This window comes from Cebus imitator, unplaced genomic scaffold, assembly GCF_001604975.1.
Source record: "Cebus imitator isolate Cc_AM_T3 unplaced genomic scaffold, Cebus_imitator-1.0 Scaffold121, whole genome shotgun sequence".
Lineage (NCBI taxonomy): Eukaryota > Metazoa > Chordata > Mammalia > Primates > Cebidae > Cebus > Cebus imitator.
Genome location: NW_016107436.1, coordinates 312,145 through 329,686, shown reverse-complemented (window position 1 = coordinate 329,686; position 17,542 = coordinate 312,145). Strand labels below are relative to the sequence as shown.

The window sequence follows — 17,542 nt, the reverse complement described above, 5'->3', positions numbered from 1 at the left end:
CTCAAAAAAAAAAAAAAAAAAAAAAAAAAAAAAAGCCCAATCATTAAAATTCAGTGGATTTACTGCCACTCTTCTTCAGTTTGCCTCCCCATTGAGATCTGTAGTTGTTTTAACAGCCTTTTCCTTTGTCCTTATCAAGAAATCCTACTCTGCTTTTAAAGTAGGGTTACAACTGGGTCTATTCATATTCCAAAATCTTATTTTAGTATTTTTCTACCACCATATGGCCTGTCCTTTATGGAGCTAGTATGTCTCTATAAGTTTAGAAAATGATCATAGTTAGGTGTTATTCTTTTTAGTCAGCCTTTAAAAATCCTGATGCCTAGGTTGCATTCCACACCAATTAAATTAAAATGTCTGGGGGGGTGCCCAGGCATCAGTAGTTTTTAAAGAGTCCCAGATGATTCCAATATGCAGCAAGGTTTGGAAACCATTGGCTTTATTTATTGGCCAAATGGCTTAAAGCCTCTTCCTCCTAGTTATCTACAGATATTGATCGACTTACCACCTATGCAACTTCCGACCATTAGACTTTACGACCACAATCGCTAGCCACGACTGCCCTGAGTCTGGCAACGCAAATGTTGCCCAGCTGGGCGTACGACAGTGCGGACCAGCTTCCGGCAGCACTACCATCTCCGTGTGCACCATTTCAACTGTACATATAGCCTACTCAACTTAACGACCAAATCATGTTACGACCGGTCCGAGGTCCCGACCATGGTCAAGTCGAGCACTAGCTGTACTTACCCCCCAGGATTAATTAGATGACCTTAACACAATGCATTTAGCTACTTGAAAAAGATACATATGTAAATGTATTACTGTTATCATTATTAAATTGCAGAGAAGCCATTTTGTGGTAAAATATGCATAACATAAAAGTTACCATTTTAACCTGTTTTTTTTTTCTTTGAGATGGCCTAGGCTAGAGTGCAGTGGCTATTCTCAGATGCAATCATAGCACACTGCAGTCTCAAATTCCTGGGCTCAAGTAATTCTCCTGCTTCAGCCTCCCAAGTAGCTAGGACTACATGTGTGCATCACCATACCAGGCTCATTGTAACCTTTATTTGTTTATTTATTTTGAGACAGAGTTTTGCTCTTGTTGCCCAGGCTGGAGTACAATGGCATGATCTCAGCTCACTGTAACCTCTGCCTCCCAGGTTCAAGCAATTCTTTTGCCTCAGCCTCCTGAGTAGCTGGGATTACAGGCACCTGCCACCATGCCTAGCTAAGTTTTGTATTTTTAGTAGAGATGGGGTTTCACCATGTTGGCCAGGCTGGTCTCAAACTCCTGACCTTGGGTGATATGCCCGCCTCGGCCTCCCAGAGTGCTGGGATTAACAGCCATGAGCCACTGGCCTCATTATAACCATTTTTAAGTATCCAGTTCAGTGGCATGAAATACATTCACATTTGTGCAACCATCACTACCATTCATCTACAAAACTCCTTTCATCTTCCCAAGCTGAAACTCCGTACCTGTTAAACAGTAGCCCCTGGCAACCACCATTCTGTTTTTTGTCTTTGAATTTGACTATTCCAGCTACCTCATATAAATGGAATCATACAGTATTTGCCTTTTTGTGATTAGTTTCTTTCATTATTTATCCTAATACCTATTGTTGTAGCATGTGCCAGAATTTCCTCTTTTTTTTTTTTTTTTGAGACAGGGTTTTACTTTGTCAGTCACGCTAGAGTGCAGTCGTGCCATCATAGCTCACTGCAGCCTCCAACTACTGGGCTCAAGCCGTCCTCCTGCCTCAGCCTTTTGAGTAGCTGGGGCCACAGGCATGTGCTACCACTTCCAGTTTTCTTCCTATTTAAGGCTAAATAACATTCCATTATATGTGTATACCACATTTTGTTTATCCATTCATCTGTTGATGGACACTAGGATTTCTTCTGCCTTTTGCCTATTGTGAATAATACTGCTGATCATACTACTATGATCATGGATATATGAGAAACTGATTTTAAGTGATAAACTGATAAGACTCTCCTTTCCCAAAATGCTTATGTGGGTAAATTATGTGTTATTTATATCTAGGTTGTAGTTCGCCAGATGAGTAAGCACCTGCGCCTGGTGACTAGTCTATCTTTTACAAAATATGGCAAAAATTAGATACTGTTTGAAATGCTTTCTAGATTTTCTAAAAAGTAGTAGTAGAATTCCATTTTATTTGAATCAGCTATCCTGCTCAGGCTGTGGATCAATCCTGTAGAGGCTGTGTTCCACAAAGATAGTGACAGAAGTCTTTGTATGAGAATGAAATAAAGGCTTTGTGCTGTATACTTTAACTCACAAATTCTAAGGCAAAGTTGTAAGCTTCCAAACCAACCTAAAGATACTCCCTGGTCATGTTGCTCTAGAAATGATAACCTCATTAGGTTGAAGCTAGAAGCCATGTTAAGATCCTATTATTGGGGCCTGCGTTCCTTTGATAGACCTTTTAGCTCTACTTCTGCACATGGTCTTAGCGTTTTTGTATTTTAGAACCTAGTACTTAATTTGAATTTTTACTTATTTCATTCTTAATGAACATTGTGTGAGGATATGCTTTCTTTTTTACGGACAGTTCAGTTGGGTATTTTCACAAGAATTCAACTGTGTTAGTCAATAAGTGGAAATTTTGTAGAGGCAATCAACTTTGGAAAAACGGTGATTACTTATTTTAACATTGTTTTTTCCAAAGGCATTGCCTTTTCATGTTCCCGCAACCCACCCATCTACTCTTACAGCATAAAGGAAATGAATTTTTATTTGTATGTGTATATTTAGTTTGATCCCTTTGATACTTTTCCTTAATTTTTCACTTATAATAAAAGGCAATTGAAGGCTGGGGGTGGTGGCTCATGCCTGTAATCCTAGCACTTTGGGAGGCCAAGGCAGGCAGATCACCTGAGGTCAGGAGTTCAAGACTGGCCTGGCCAACATGGTGAAACCCCGTCTCCACTAAAAATATAAAAATTAGCCATGTGTGGTGGTGCATGCCTGTAATCCTAGCTACTTGGGAGACTAAGGCAGGAGAATCACTTGAACCCAGGAGGCAGAGATTGCAGTGAGCCAAGATTGTACCACTGTACTGTACTCCAGCCTGGGTGACAAGAGCAGAGCTCTGTGTCAAAAAAAAAGGCGGGGGGCGGAGAGGGCAATCGAGATGAAAAGAGGCTTGGCCATACTAGTAAAAGGAGAGACACTAAAATTTGTTGGTTCTTTGGGTTAACAACTGGGCTGCATCAGTGTGCTTTAGAGTTATAGGAATACCCCAAAATTGAGAATCTGATGGGACTATATAATTTTAGAGCCAATTCTGCAGGTGAGACATAGACAACTTGTTCTGCTTGTCTGAAAACTTGTTTATAAGTCTACAGAGAGGCTAAGAGGGAGTAAACAATCCTTTCTTTCTAGATCTTCATCTGCTGGTGGACGTGGCCTGCAAGCAGGAGCACTTTCCAAAGGAGGAAGAATTAAAAGAGTGAGGAATGGATGACAAATGTGACATTGTGCACTAGCTGTAGCTGGAGGCAGACTAGCCTTGCACATGACAAACTGTTGGGATTTTTTCAGTTCTGTTAAGGAAAAAAATTATTTTTTTGTTTTGTTAATTGAGAATTTTGTTAATTGAGAATTTGCTATGTGCAGCAGTTCAGTTCAGATTATCTGCCTTGACAAACGACCAAACATCTAGCAGCCATGTTTTTTTGCTGCCCATATCCCTTTTAAACAAAAAGTTCTGGCCTTCTGTTATAGTCAAGGAGCATCTCAAAACTGCTCCATCTATGGTACTGGAAAATAATCTGTGTGTGTGCTATTTGTCGTCTTGCCACTCAAACTGTAGTCAGTACAACTTTAGTGGGGAATTCAGTCTCTCTGATTCAAGTCACAGTGTGATCCTTTTAGAGGAGATTGTGTGAGAAACAAAGGCATGTGAGGTCACCAAGATCACAGGTCTAAATGGGTCAGGAATTCCAGGGAAGAAACTCTGGAGAAGAGCTAATTTTCTAAGTGATTAACCAGGAAATTCTCTTACTTCCTAACCCAGCATTCTGTTTTAAGAGCAAGACATCCGGACTTGGACCATCCATCACACTTAACAGCCCCTGATTCTTTTATATTAATGGAAGCATTCTTCTATTTTCATATCTTTCTTTCATTTTAATGGTACATTATCATAAATGGTAAAAAGGTTTTATTAATATATCACTTATTTAAATGGATTTAAAGAAAGTATTTAACTTGTTTAATATAATTGTATTTATAAATGCTGGTAGATTTAAAGGTTTTAAAGTTTTATATTTTTATTATTGCAGGATAGGATAAAGGACGCATGTGTAGTATTTTTATTTTGAAGGGGAAATGTACAATGTGTGAACAAAAACATTAAGAGATTTAATATGCTATTTTCTTATTTTAGATTTTTACATTCAATAAGTATAAATACTTGTCTATATAAGGTACTGTGTGCAAATTTGGGGAAAAACTGATTAGTAGTCATTTAGCAGAAGCTATATCTCTGGTTTTTAAAAAATGGTTTATATCTGGTTTAAGCTTCTGAGAGAATTTTGGATAATGGGATAGACTATAAATTTTTTTCTTATCCTTGTTATAGGATTCTAGATTTGCATAGTAGGATTGTGGGACTGTTTTAGGAGAGGATAACTTGGATGTCTAGTTTCTGTGGTTGATCCCTTACTTGCTTATCCAATGACAGCAAGAAACTTTCTGATTTAAAGTCTTTCAGTTGACTAGAACTTTCTTGTTGGATTCTGCTTCAGTTCTCCTATTAAGCACTGCAGAAACAAAAGGAAAGCCTAGGAATATGAAACTAATTAAAAAGGCACTTGGTGATATGACATAGTACTATGCTAGCCATTGTGGATGTAACAGTTCATTTCTTATACTGCATTGTGTCTTCCCAATGATGTCAAATCCTAGAAGTATTACATAGATCTACTTTTCTGGAAAAGGGTGAGCTCTGTATTGATCTGCAGTGACTCTGTTTACATATTAAAGTAGGTTCTGAAAAGTGACCTGTGTGGTCCATCTGTTTAGATTAGTTAATGTCTACGTGATGGGCATTTATTTATCTCTATTAGCAAGGTTTAAAAGAGAAAATTATCAAGGCACTTACATCTTTTGGCCAGACTATACAGTATTTTGTCAGAGTATGTGAAGAGGAGACCCAATTTCCAAATGAAGGAACTTTGCTTTTTCTCTGTCATGTTGAAGAGCTAATATACTGTGTAGATGATATTTGCCCCTAAATATGGCTTTCTTAGCTTTTTATATGTTGAGATAATATATTTTGAGGAACACATGTCAAGCAGGAACCTTGGCATAGATTTGGTTTCAGTTGTTTTAAGGCTTAATTAATGAAATACCTTAATCAGCTTTCCAAACTTTTTTATTTATGAATACAGCAGACCAAGGAGCTGGATCTCCTGCTATCCTTACACACCTTGTATCTATTGACTAAAGCTGTCCTTAATGACTTAGGCAAAATGACAAAAGGTATAATAAAATCTTCCTGTGAATTATCCAGTAGGGTCTGATGCAACTAGTCAACTAACAGGGTTCCTGACTAGTACCTCAGTATTTCAGCACCTTAAGCACTGATAAATTTCCATCAGTCAACAATAAAGTGAGTGTTCCAACTAGACTTGTTGTCTTGCTTGTTTTTACTGTTTGATTGGTGATTAATAGAAAACTCAATCATTATGACTGTTAGTAATTTGTATTCAAATGAGATTGTACTTTGTTTTTCAAATAATCTGAATTTTAAAAGTTTTTTTTCATTTGTACTTGAATAATAATTAATTTTTTAAATGCCACTAAGGATAAGGGCAATTCTTGGACATGTTTTACAGAAACCTACTTTTTTGGAAAAAGATGAATGATCTTTAATAAATTTAATCCATCTGGAGGCGAAAGTAGATCCTAAAGGATGATCTGTCTCATTTATAAGATTAGCTAGTAGAGGCCGGGCACGGTGGCTCACCCCTGTAATCCCAGCACTTTGGGAGGCTGAGGCAGGCAAATCATGAGGCCAAGAGATCGAGACCATCCTGGCCAACATGGTGAAACTCTGTCTCAACTAAAAATACAAAAAAAATTAGCTGGACCTGGTGGCATGTGCCTGTAGTCCCAGCTACTTGGAGGCTGAGGCAAGAGAATTGCTTGAACCTGGGGGGTGGAGGTTGCAGTGGGCCAAGATCGCGCCACTGCACTCCAGCCTGGCACCTGGCAATAGAGCAAGACTCTGTCTCAAAAATAAATAAATAAATAAAAATAAAGATTAGCTAGTAGATGTTTTTGAGACAGGGATTTCATTACAATAGTGATGGCATCTTTATGACATCTCTAGGAAAATGTTGTAGTATATCAACCCTAGAGAGTAACTCCAGAACTTTGAAGCTGGAGAATAATTGCACTTCTAATTATAGTGACCTAAAACAGTAAACTAAACTACATAGAGCTGTCTGGTTTGATTCTGCATTTCTCCACATCTCCAGGTTCATGATGTATGTTATCATCATTTCCATATCTCAGAGTTTCCTCAAGAGAGGGCAACCACATTTGTAACTTTCTTCTTTCTGTCAACTAAGTGTGTGTATTCGTTACTAGGCTTTGGTCTCTTCATTCCTTTGCACATTTTAAGCAGGAATAGATGAGGTCAAGCCCATTTGCAGGTTATTTTTTTGTTTAGTTGAACTTTAAAGGTATTTTTGCATATATCATAAATAACCATGTGTACGTTGCATTATTTATACTGTATGATTACATGGCATACATAGAATAAAAACATAAGCCATAACAGATTTCAAAAAATTATCTCTAGCAGAATTAGAATGTCCTTCCTATCTTTTAGGAAAGGAGCTACAAAGGGTCTATACAGTTGGCCTTCCATATTAGTGGGTTCCACATCCATGGATTCAGATAACTTCAGATTGAAAAAATTTGAAAAAAAAATCCAAAAAGCAAAACTTGAATATGCCACAGGCCATATGCTTTAAATCCATGAGAATTAAGGGCTGTATAGGCATTGTTTTAGGTATTACAGGTAATCTAGAGATGATTTAAAGTATACAGGAGAATGTGCAGAGATAATATGCAAATACTAAGCCATTTTAATAAATGCTGTGAGCATCCTTGGATTTTGGTATTCTCAGGGTTTGCTGGAATCAGTGTCCCTTGGATACCAAGGGATTACTGTACCCACATTCTATTCCTTTTTTTTTTTTTTTTTTTTTTGAGTTGGAGTCTTGCTCTGTCACCCAGACTGGAGTGCAGTGGCACCATCTCAGCTCATTGCAAGCTCCACCTCCCAGGTTCAAGAGAGTCTCCTGCCTCAGCCTGTTAAGTAGTTGGGATTACAGGTGCATGCCATCAATGCCTGGCTAATTTTTTGTATTTTTAGTAGGGACAGGGTTTCATCATGTTGGCCAGGCTGGTCTCGAACTCCTGACTTCAGGTGATTCACCTGCCCTAGCCTCCCAAAGCACTGGGATTATAGGCGTGAGCCACCGTGCCTGGCCAACTGTACCTGCATTATATTCTTAAAGTCCAAACAAAACAGAAAAAGTGCTAAATTAATAATTTATTTTAGGCCTGGCACAGTGGGTCATACCTATAATCCCAGCACTTTACAAGGCCAAGATTAGAGGATTGCTAGGGCCCAGGAATTCAAGTTGAGCCTGGGAAACATAGGGAGAACCTATCCTTACCAAAAAATTTTTTAAATTTGCGGGGTGTGGTGGCATACACCTGTGGTCCCAGCTACTCCAGAGGCTGAGGCGGGAGGATCACTTGAGCCATGAAGGTCAAGGCTGCAGTGAGCCATGATGGTACAACTGTGCTCCAGCATGGGCAAAAGATCATGGCCTGTCTCAAACAACAAAAACAAAAAAAATTATCTATTTATTTATTTAATTGTACTTTAGGTTCTGGGGTACATGTGCAAATCATGTAGGATTGTTGCATAGGTACATACATGGCAAGGGGTTTGCTGCTTTCATTCCCCCCATCACCTATATCTAGTATTTCTCCCTTCGTTATCCCTCACCACCCTCCCCACCCCCCACTGTCCCTCCCCTAGCCCCCCACAACTGACCGCAGTATGTGATGCTCCCCTCCCTGTGTCCACGTGTTCTAATTGTTCAACATCCACCTATGAGTGATAACATGTGGTGTTTGGTTTTCTGTTCTTGTGTGAGTTTGCTGAGAATAGTGGTTTCCAGATTCATCCATGTCCCATTCTAACTGGCATGAGGTGGTATCTCAATGTGGTTTTTATTTGCATTTCTCTAATGACCAGTGATGACGAGCATTTTTTCTTATGTTTGTTGGCCTCATATATGTCTTCTTTTGAAAAATGTCTGTTCATACCCTTTGCCCACTTTTGAATGGGTTTGTTTTTTTCTTGTAAATCTGTTTTAGTTCCTTGTAGATTCTGGATATTAGCCCTTTGTCAGATGGATGGATTGCAAAAATTTTTTCCTGTTCTTTTGGTTGCTGGTTCACTCTAATGATTTGTTTCTTTTGCTGTGCAGAAGCTCTGGAGTTTAATTAGATCCCATTTGTCTATTTTGGCTTTTGTTGCCATTGCTTTTGGTGTTTTAGCCATGAAGTCCTTGTCTATGCCTATGTCCTGAATGGTTTTGCCTAGGTTTTCTTTTAGGGTTTTTATGGTATTAGGTCTTATGTTTAGATCTTTAATCCATCTGCAGTTAATTTTAGTGTGAGGTGTCAGGAAGGGGTCCAGTTTCTGCTTTCTGCACATGGCTAGCCAGCTTTCCCAACACCATTTGTTAAACAGGGAATCCTTTCCCCATTGCTTGTTTTTCTCAGGTTTGTCAAAGATCAGATGATTGTAGATTTGTGATGTTGCTTCTGAGGCCTCTGTTCTGTTCCATTTTTCTATGTCTCTGTTTTGGTACCAGTACCATGCTGTTTTGATTACTGTGGCCTTGTAGTATAGTTTGAAGTCAGGCAGCATGATGCCTCCAGCTTTGTTCTTTTTGCTTAGGATTGTTTGGGCTATACGGGCTCTCTTTCAGTTTCATATGAAGTTTGAAGTGATTTTCTCCAGTTCTGTGAGGAAGGTCATTGGTAGCTTGATGGGGATAGCATTGAATCTATAAATTACTTTGGACAGTATGGCCATTTTCATGATGCTGATTCTTCCCAACCATGACCATGGAATGTTTTTCCATCTGTTTGTGTCCTCTTTTATTTCACTGAGTAGTGGTTTGTAGCTCTCCTTGAAGAGGTCCTTTACATCCTTTGTTAGTTGTATTCCTAGGTATTTTATTCTCTTTGTAGCAATTGTGAATGGGAGTTCACTTTTGATTTGGCTCTCTGTTTGTCTGTTATTGGTGCATAGAAATGCTTGTGATTTCTGCACACTGATTTTGTATGCTGAGACTTTGCTGAAGTTACTTAGCAGTTTCAGGAGATATTGGGCTGAGATGATGGGATCTTCTAAATATACAATCGTGTTGTCTGCAAATAGAGACAACTTGGCTTCCTCTTTTCCTAATTGAATATGCTTTATTTCTTTTTCTTGCCTGATTGCTCTGGTTAGAACTTCCAGTACTATATTGAATAGGAGTGGTGAGAGAGGGCATCCTTGGTCTAGTGCCAGATTTCAAAGGGAATGCTTCCAGTTTTTGCCCGTTCAGTATGATATTGGCTGTGGGTTTGTCATAAATAGCTTTTAATATTTTGTGATACGTTCCATCAATACCTAGTTTATTGAGGGTTTTTAGCATAAAGGACTGTTGAATTTTGTCAAAGGCCTTCTCTGCATCTATTGAGATAATCATGTAGTTCTGTTTATGTGATGGATTATGTTCATAGACTTGCATATGTTGAACCAGCCTTGCATCCCCAGGATGAAGCCTGCTTGATAATGATGAATAAGCTTTTTGATGTGCTGTTGCATTCTGTTTGCCAGTATTTTACTGAAGATTTTTACGTCGATGTTCATCATGGATATTGGCTTGAAGTTGTCTTTTTTTGTTGTGTCTCTGCCTAGTTTTGGTATTAGGATGATGTTGGTCTCATAAAATGAGTTGGGGAGGATTCCCTCTTTTTGTATTTATTTATTTTTGAGAAGGATTCTTGCTCTGTCTCTAGGCTGGAGTGCAGTGGTGTGATCTCGGCTCACTGCAACCTCTGACTCCCTGGTTCAAGCGATTCTCCTACCTTAGCCTCCTGAGTAGCTGGAATTACAGGCATGCAACATGACACCCAGCTAATTTTTGTATTTTTGGTAGAGACAGGGTTTCACCACATTGGCCAGGATGATCTCGATCTCCTGATGTTGTGATCTACCTGTCTCAGCCTCCCAAAGTGCTGGGATTACAGGCGTGAGCCACTGTGCCTGGCCAAAATTTATTTTAGAATTTGTCTTTGACCTGGGTTAGTTATTAGATCTGAAATTCTGAAACTACTCTCATAAACTTTATCTACAGGGGAAACAATGTTAAAGGTCAATAGGCTACTCATCCTCTTTGCCTTCAGAGGCGTTATGTCATTTAACCTTTGCAGCAGACCTATGTAATTATTATCATCAGCATTTTACAGATGATCAGAGATTCATTTGTACCTGAGGTAAGAAACACAAAATCTACCATCATAACCATTTTTAAGTGTACAGTTCACTAGATTTGCCTGTATCTACATTGTTGTTCATTTGTAGAATTTTGAAAGTTTATGGCAGCGGTTCAAAAATAAAATGTCTCACCACAGTTAAAGATAATCTGGTAATTTGAAACTTCAAATGTTATAAATACATTAGAAACATTTGTATTGTTTCTAATGGCAAGGTAGTAATAAGGATTATAGTTCATGGATGTGGTAATTATCCAGAAATTCATTTTCTTTTGCCTACACTCTTCTCATTAATCATATTTTACCTTTTGCTTGTATTTATGACCTGGACTTACTTGGAGTCTTACATTGGAGGCATAGATCTGATTCATAGTATTATTTCACCTCCCAAAGATTGAAAAGAAAATAACAGTTTGATTCCATACCTCTCACATCAACCTGATTTGAAAGTTCCATGTAGGCCCAGTTTAGACAGAGCTACCGAATTTAAATTAGAACTGAAGAAAAGCTAAGCATAAAATGGACAGAGCCCTTCTCAGCATAGCAGACATAAGCAGCAATAAATCAGTAAGTGCCAAAGCACAGGATCACTTTATTCTGGCTTTGTGCCATTTATAGACACTCAAACTTAAAATGAGAAGAAATCCTTTTGAACTTATATTTGCAAAACCTTGTGTCCATTCTTTTATGTTCTGGATTACCTTTATTTTTTTCTGTTTATTTCCTCATACGATCATCTATGCTCTGTTGGGTGCAGAGTCTGCTTAGATGTGTTTGAGTGGCCCTGATTTACATGTGGTAGCTTGCTTACCCAGAGTAAGGTATTGGGGATTGTATTGGATGCAGTTTAGCTGTGGCTCAATAGAGGGAGTAGAGGAGCTGAGGGAGGAGAGAGAGTGAAAGAACGTGTCTAGTTAAGTAAGTGTTGTGTGTGCACACCAGGAGGAGGGGGGTGGGGTAGGGGGTGGTTGCCTCTAGCAGCTCCACCCTCACTTTGTCAGCAGGTAGAGAGCGTGATTGCAGTCCCAGGGGAGGGAGTCAGAGCTAGAACACCAATTACAAACCGCAGGCTTCCTGCTGTAGGGAGTTGATCCAGAATTGTCTTTCTGAAAGGAAGCACTCGAATCCTTCTGAACTTTCCAAGTCCATCCATGATTCAGAAATACTGCCTTCTCTCTCTGGGATTTTCTGTGTTTCTGATTGTGAATTGTCGTTGATGTATTTGCTACTTTGCTTCTTTTCTCTTTCAAGACTTGATCATTTTATATGCTGTTTGGAGAAAAAAAAGAACTTTTATTAGAAAGGAGTTTTCAGAAATGATTTTGAATTTTCTATAAGTGTTTAATCTAGTTCTTGGGACAGCAGCTCTCATCCTGGAATAAATTTCTGCCTTTGACCTGCATGGATTATTTTTTCAGGCTGCGGAATTTCTCGGCACCTACCTGTAGTATGGGGCACTTGGTTTGGTTGCAGAGTAAGAAGGTGGAAGAATGAGCTGCACTTGGTTAAGCAGTTGAAACCTTTTTTGAGCAGGATCTGTAAAAGCGTAATTGAATTTGTTTCACCCCCATGGATTCCAGTGGGCCCGACAGCACAACAGGTTTGCAGATTTCTTTTGAAATTCTTTTTCCCCCCTTCCTCTGCCTCAGCAAAAGAAAAGAATCTATATAACAGGTTCATGCTCAATTGCTTGGCTTTTCAGCACTTATTCTGAAGACTTTGTAAGATTTTAAAACTTGACCTTGGAACACAGAGGGCTTTGTGGATGAAATGTGTTTATATTTACTTAAGGGGGCACATTTAAAAAATCTTATTCCATGTTTGTACAAAGACCCAAATTTTCTTAGTGACTAGAAATAGCACAGATCTACTCTACTCAAGCTTATTTGTATTTTTTTCAGGGTATTCTACCTAGAGCCTATGGTTAATCACCTCCCTGCTCCCCTTACCTTTTATTCCCCACCCCCTCAAGGAATTTGAAAACATGTTAGGAATAGTGCTTTGTTTTCTCATGAACCTAGAAAATTTCAGATTATAAAATCTGGATATTAGTTTCCAAAAGCATCTCACGGGAAATCAAAGTGCTCGGCATTTCCAAGCTGGAGAATAAAATCTAGAATCCTTAAGAGATAGAGGAAAACGAAGACAGAAATATGAATTTTAACTGGGAAAAATAATTGGAAAGCTAACCTTTTCAAATACTCTACGAAAGTTGGAAAAGGTTGTTACGGTCAGGATTATCCTGTAATGTGTGAAGATACATAAATTAGCACCTAATTTATAGGCAAATTTTGGTAAAACGCAAAAAATTATGGTATGTCTAAGTCCATGAAAAGTATGTAAATGCAGTGAGCCTAGAATCCTAGCCATACTGAAATACAGTTTAATGTGGAAACTTTTCTACATACATGTTGTAGCATCTTTGGACATCAACGTGTGGCCTGAAATTTTTATTGTTTCCTCTTCTTCTCCATTAAAAAAGAAGCCTCCTTGTAGTATTTAGTCATTTATCATTGACACATATTATGGCTTAAAAAGGGCCATCTCTTCCTTTTCTGAGCTGGAGTTCTTCACTCTCACCTTTGATGCATGGCCTTAGCTATTTACTTTGCCTTGTTTTGTTCATCAACGTTGGGTTTAGTGCCTGGCAACTTGATGCATATGGAAGAGCAATGCCAAGTGATCTGACATAATATAAATTCAGGATGTGACATTCAATCACAAGCAAAGTTGGAAATTCCAAAGAGAAGTAGTGAGACCTTTACTAGTCACAGTGAAGATGGGAGAAAATGACATACCTGCAACAGATGTGGGCTGAAAATATCCTCTTCTCTGCCCAATCAGGAATGCCACCCGTTCTTGGGAATAAACTTTAGAGAAAGGAAGGGCCAAAACTACGACTTGGCTTTCTGAAACTGAAGCATAAATGTTCTTTTCCTCCATTTGTCTGGATCTGAGAACCTGCATTTGGTATTAGCTAGTGGAAGCAATATGTATGGTTGAAGTGCATTGCTGCAGCTGGTAGCATGAGTGGTGGCCACCAGCTGCAGCTGGCTGCCCTCTGGCCCTGGCTGCTGATGGCTACCCTGCAGGCAGGCTTTGGACGCACCGGACTGGTACTGGCAGCAGCGGTGGAGTCTGAAAGATCAGCAGAACAGAAAGCTATTATCAGAGTGATCCCCTTGAAAATGGACCCCACAGGAAAACTGAACCTCACTTTGGAAGGTGTGTTTGCTGGTGTTGCTGAAATAGCTCCAGCAGAAGGAAAATTAATGCAGGCAAGTATAACTTTATTATATTTCACTTTCCATCTGTTTGAAATATGCCTTTCTTCTTTTGTCTCCCAAATGAAATAACCATATACAGGCTTCTACTGGTTAGTTTTCTATTCCATAGAAAGAGTAGATACTGCCTTATTAATTCTAAAGCAAATTCTTATACTCCGTAAGAAATATATAAATCCTATATTTTAGAAAATTATCGCTTATTTTAAACTGGTATTGCATAACTACTTAGATACATATAATACAACCTTTTTTTCAAGTGATATATTTTGGGCACTAATTTTTGATAGATAAAATGTATGAGCTTACATTTAATTGATATGGGGATTGTACTTTACATCTGTTGAAATTGAAGTAAGCACTAAGAAGGTTGATTTTAGTGGTCGGTAACCCCCGAAATTCTGGAATGCCCTTGGAGCATATTTGATTACTCTGTCACTTTTAAAATTCAGTCAAGCTTGAATGCTACAGCTGGCCTTACACCACATGTGGCACCCTATTGCTAAGCCCAAAATGGAGAGGACTGTATTACAAAATGGACACAAGGTGTAAACCTGCTTCCTGATCAGCTTGGCCTCATCCACACATAATTTTATCATTTTCAAGAATTTAAATTTAATATGTTTTTTATTGATCTGCTAAGTTTTTCAGACACAGTTTCGTAAGCTTTCCGGCTATGAATTTTGCCTGTATCTCATTCATACATGGCCTATTCTTTATGTGTTGAATTTATGAAGTGACTGGCGCCATAGCATTTCATAGACCAATTGCTCATTCCCCATAGTAAAGACAGAACCTAGAGGGCTGTACTTTTTTAATGGGCATTCCACTGTCTTACTTCATAAAATGATGTTGCTTATTCATTGAAATGTATTATATAAAAGAATGCTTCTTGCTGTAGCTACTGGACACAGGTTAAAATATTCTTAAATATGATCTATCTTAGCATCCAAACTCATTTTAATTTTGTTATATGAACAGACTATGAACAGAACCAATTTATTGTATGAATTTTAATTTTTGTCTACTTAGAGAAAGAAGATAGGAACATTTAACAAATTATATAATTTATTTTCAAACGTATTCTTTAATATATGGTTTAGTGGTTATTCATGGTCACTTCTTAGGCAATATTTTGAAGCTTGGATAAATGAAGTGGAAGGAGAATTAGATGAAAATGGAAGGCTTTGTTATTTAGAAAAATAGGAAAGAAGAGTATATCTGGAAAAATGGCATAAGATTTTTTTGAATAATAATTTGGACTCTAAATTGGAATTAGGAATACTGAAAAGCTGAAATCATAAATCATCTTGAATACTACGGCAATTAAAAGAAAACTTTCTTCCTGACCTTGCCTAGTTAATACACTGAAGCATGAATTATGTGCTCCATTTTAGTTTTGACCATAAGAAATTTTACTAGTCATCTTTTGATATCACTGAAGTTTTTGAGAGCCATACTAAGCTTTGTGCCTTGTATCCTGTGATAGCATGTTCAGTGGGCTAATTATGTGGTATATAAAATAATTTATTCTTTTCATTTTTTATCTTATTATTGTAAAGCTCGACATAAACTTTGTGTTTTCATAAAGGAAAAAGTAAACAAATGGCACCAGTTGGCATTCTCTTTGCCATTCGTTATTTTATCAATCTTTATCGTATCTTCTCTTATTCTGTCCCTTTTCTCACTCTGGCAAATCTTACCAATCTTGGGTTTTTTTTATTATTATTATTTTTTAAACTAGTAACTTTGATCCTGTCATTATACGTTTGGTATTGTTTCTTGACTTTTTGAAGAGGGAATTTCATCATATCTTAGCAAAGACTTTCAGGCTTTACAGTTGATAGTTTTATGTCATTGGCAATTTTTTGTCTTCTCCTTTCTGTCTACATATGCTTCTTTTAAGTCTTTAAAATAAGTTTTTTTACTAGTTTAGTATTAATCTCTGGGTACTTTCCATATTGGTCTTGATTTATTGTCTGTTAATTTTTAATCTACAACAGTTATTAAAGTTTCTCAGTAGCCTCTTATGAGAAACTGTATTTTTATAAAACAACCTTCTGAATTATATACATGGTTTTCTTTATCCACTCTTTGATTAATTCTTTCAGAGAACTCTAGTGTGTTAGGGACACATGGTTTAGACTTCTGGAATCCATGCTGTTTGTTCCTTATCAGATTACACTGCAACTCAGGTTTACTCAACTGTGGTTAGCCAAGCCTTCCATTTAACTGAAGGTCTGTTTATATCTTCTAGAGATGTGCTTTGCTGCACTTTACCTTTCTCAGTGGAGAGCTACCTGTACCCTGGTGTCACAAACCTAAAAGTAGCCTTCTCTTTGGTTTTGAAGAATTCTGGATAATTCTGTGTATCCTTCTACCTATGAATTATTCTAGTTGCCTGTTAAGATTAGTTGTCTCCAAAGATTGCAGTCAAATCTTTGTAAGCTTGAGGATGCTAGGTACCAAAAAATGTACAGTTGTGAGAACAGTGATTTAAAAACATGTTGTTATTTCTGGAATTCTCAGATAATTTCTGAATATCAGACATTTTTTTACATTTTTCTCAATTAATTCAGTGTATAGACAATCTCATAAGGACCAAAATGAACTGGTTTTTCATTTGTATTATGATTTTAATTTTTCTTAGACAAAAGGAGACCTCCCTTGACAATGTGCCCCCAATTTGTTGAATAGTAAAATAGACCATAGAATTTCCTCTAAAAGAATTTTCTCTCAACTTCAGCTGGTGGCTGTATATACAAGGTCATTGAAAGCTCAGCTTTGATGATTTTTGTCCTGATTCTTATCCCTCACTCTTTGTGCTTAGGTTTCTCCTTGCCAGTAGTAATGATCCATTTTATAAGGTATGTTCAAAGTTATAAATTGTAACATTCTTCTAAAAGCCCTAGAAGAAAGTAAAAATAGAACAGGAAATGTTGCTACCTTTGCTCTTCTACTTCTCAAGTCCTCTCTTTTCCATTTCAGAACATCTCATCCTAGTCCTGTACAAATTTTATTATTTTTCCTTTCTGTTTTGCCCAAGAGTTGCTTCTTGACATTACTGTATCATTCCAAATCTTTTTGCAGGTTTGTCATTGTCATTAAAGTGTCTAATTCTTAGGTTTCCCCTACATTGGCCAAAATGTTTGCCTCTTCCTCTTCTCTGATTTCCTTCTACCCTTTTATTTTTATTTTGCTTTCCACTGAATTTGTATATTTAGGATTACTTTCCACTGCTATTCTGAATAGGTATTTTACTAGCCATCAAAAAATCTAGGTCAAGGAAACTTTTCAGACCTCCTAATTACCTGGCGGTGACTGATAAAAAGGACTAAGTGATAGTGATTACTTCTTACGGTTTCTATTCACACTGGAATATATTCTTTCTGTCTTGGTTTATGGCATTGTAGAAGGAGAAGTGTTGGAGCTGATTCATTATCTAATTTCCAGTTTTCTGGTTTGGTTACCTCTTATCAGTGTTTGTTTCTATCATTTCAAGCAATATTATTGCCACCACTTCTTTTTTTTTTTTTTTTTTTTTTTTTTTTTTTTTTTTTTTTTCTTTTTTTTTTTTTTTTTTTTTTTTTTTTTTTTTTGAGACGGAGTTTCGCTTTTGTTACCTAGGCTGGAGTGC

At 37.6% G+C, this 17,542-nt stretch overlaps 2 protein-coding genes across 5 annotated transcripts in view; both read left to right on the top strand.

The window, feature by feature from the left end:
- The window catches only part of HSF5 (heat shock transcription factor 5), a 62,727-nt gene extending 57,061 nt beyond the window's left edge, over positions 1 to 5,666 (top strand). Inside the window, exon 6 of the mRNA XM_017539753.2 lies at positions 3,416 to 5,666. Within this exon, the coding sequence (XP_017395242.1) occupies positions 3,416 to 3,486 (71 nt within the window). The 3' untranslated portion in view covers positions 3,487 to 5,666. The remainder of the gene's footprint in view (positions 1 to 3,415) is intronic.
- A 5,941-nt stretch (positions 5,667 to 11,607) lies between these two features.
- Positions 11,608 to 17,542, top strand: part of RNF43 (ring finger protein 43) — a 64,619-nt gene continuing 58,684 nt past the window's right edge. Inside the window, exons 1-2 of one of the 4 annotated variants that reach the window (XM_017539750.2) lie at positions 11,608 to 12,221; positions 13,466 to 13,899. In XM_017539750.2, the coding sequence (XP_017395239.1) occupies positions 13,648 to 13,899 (252 nt within the window). In that variant the 5' untranslated portion in view covers positions 11,608 to 12,221; positions 13,466 to 13,647. Of the gene's footprint in view, positions 13,900 to 17,542 lie in introns of all 4 variants that reach the window. The other 3 variants (XM_017539749.2, XM_037742452.1, XM_037742453.1) reach the window with 3 other exon arrangements.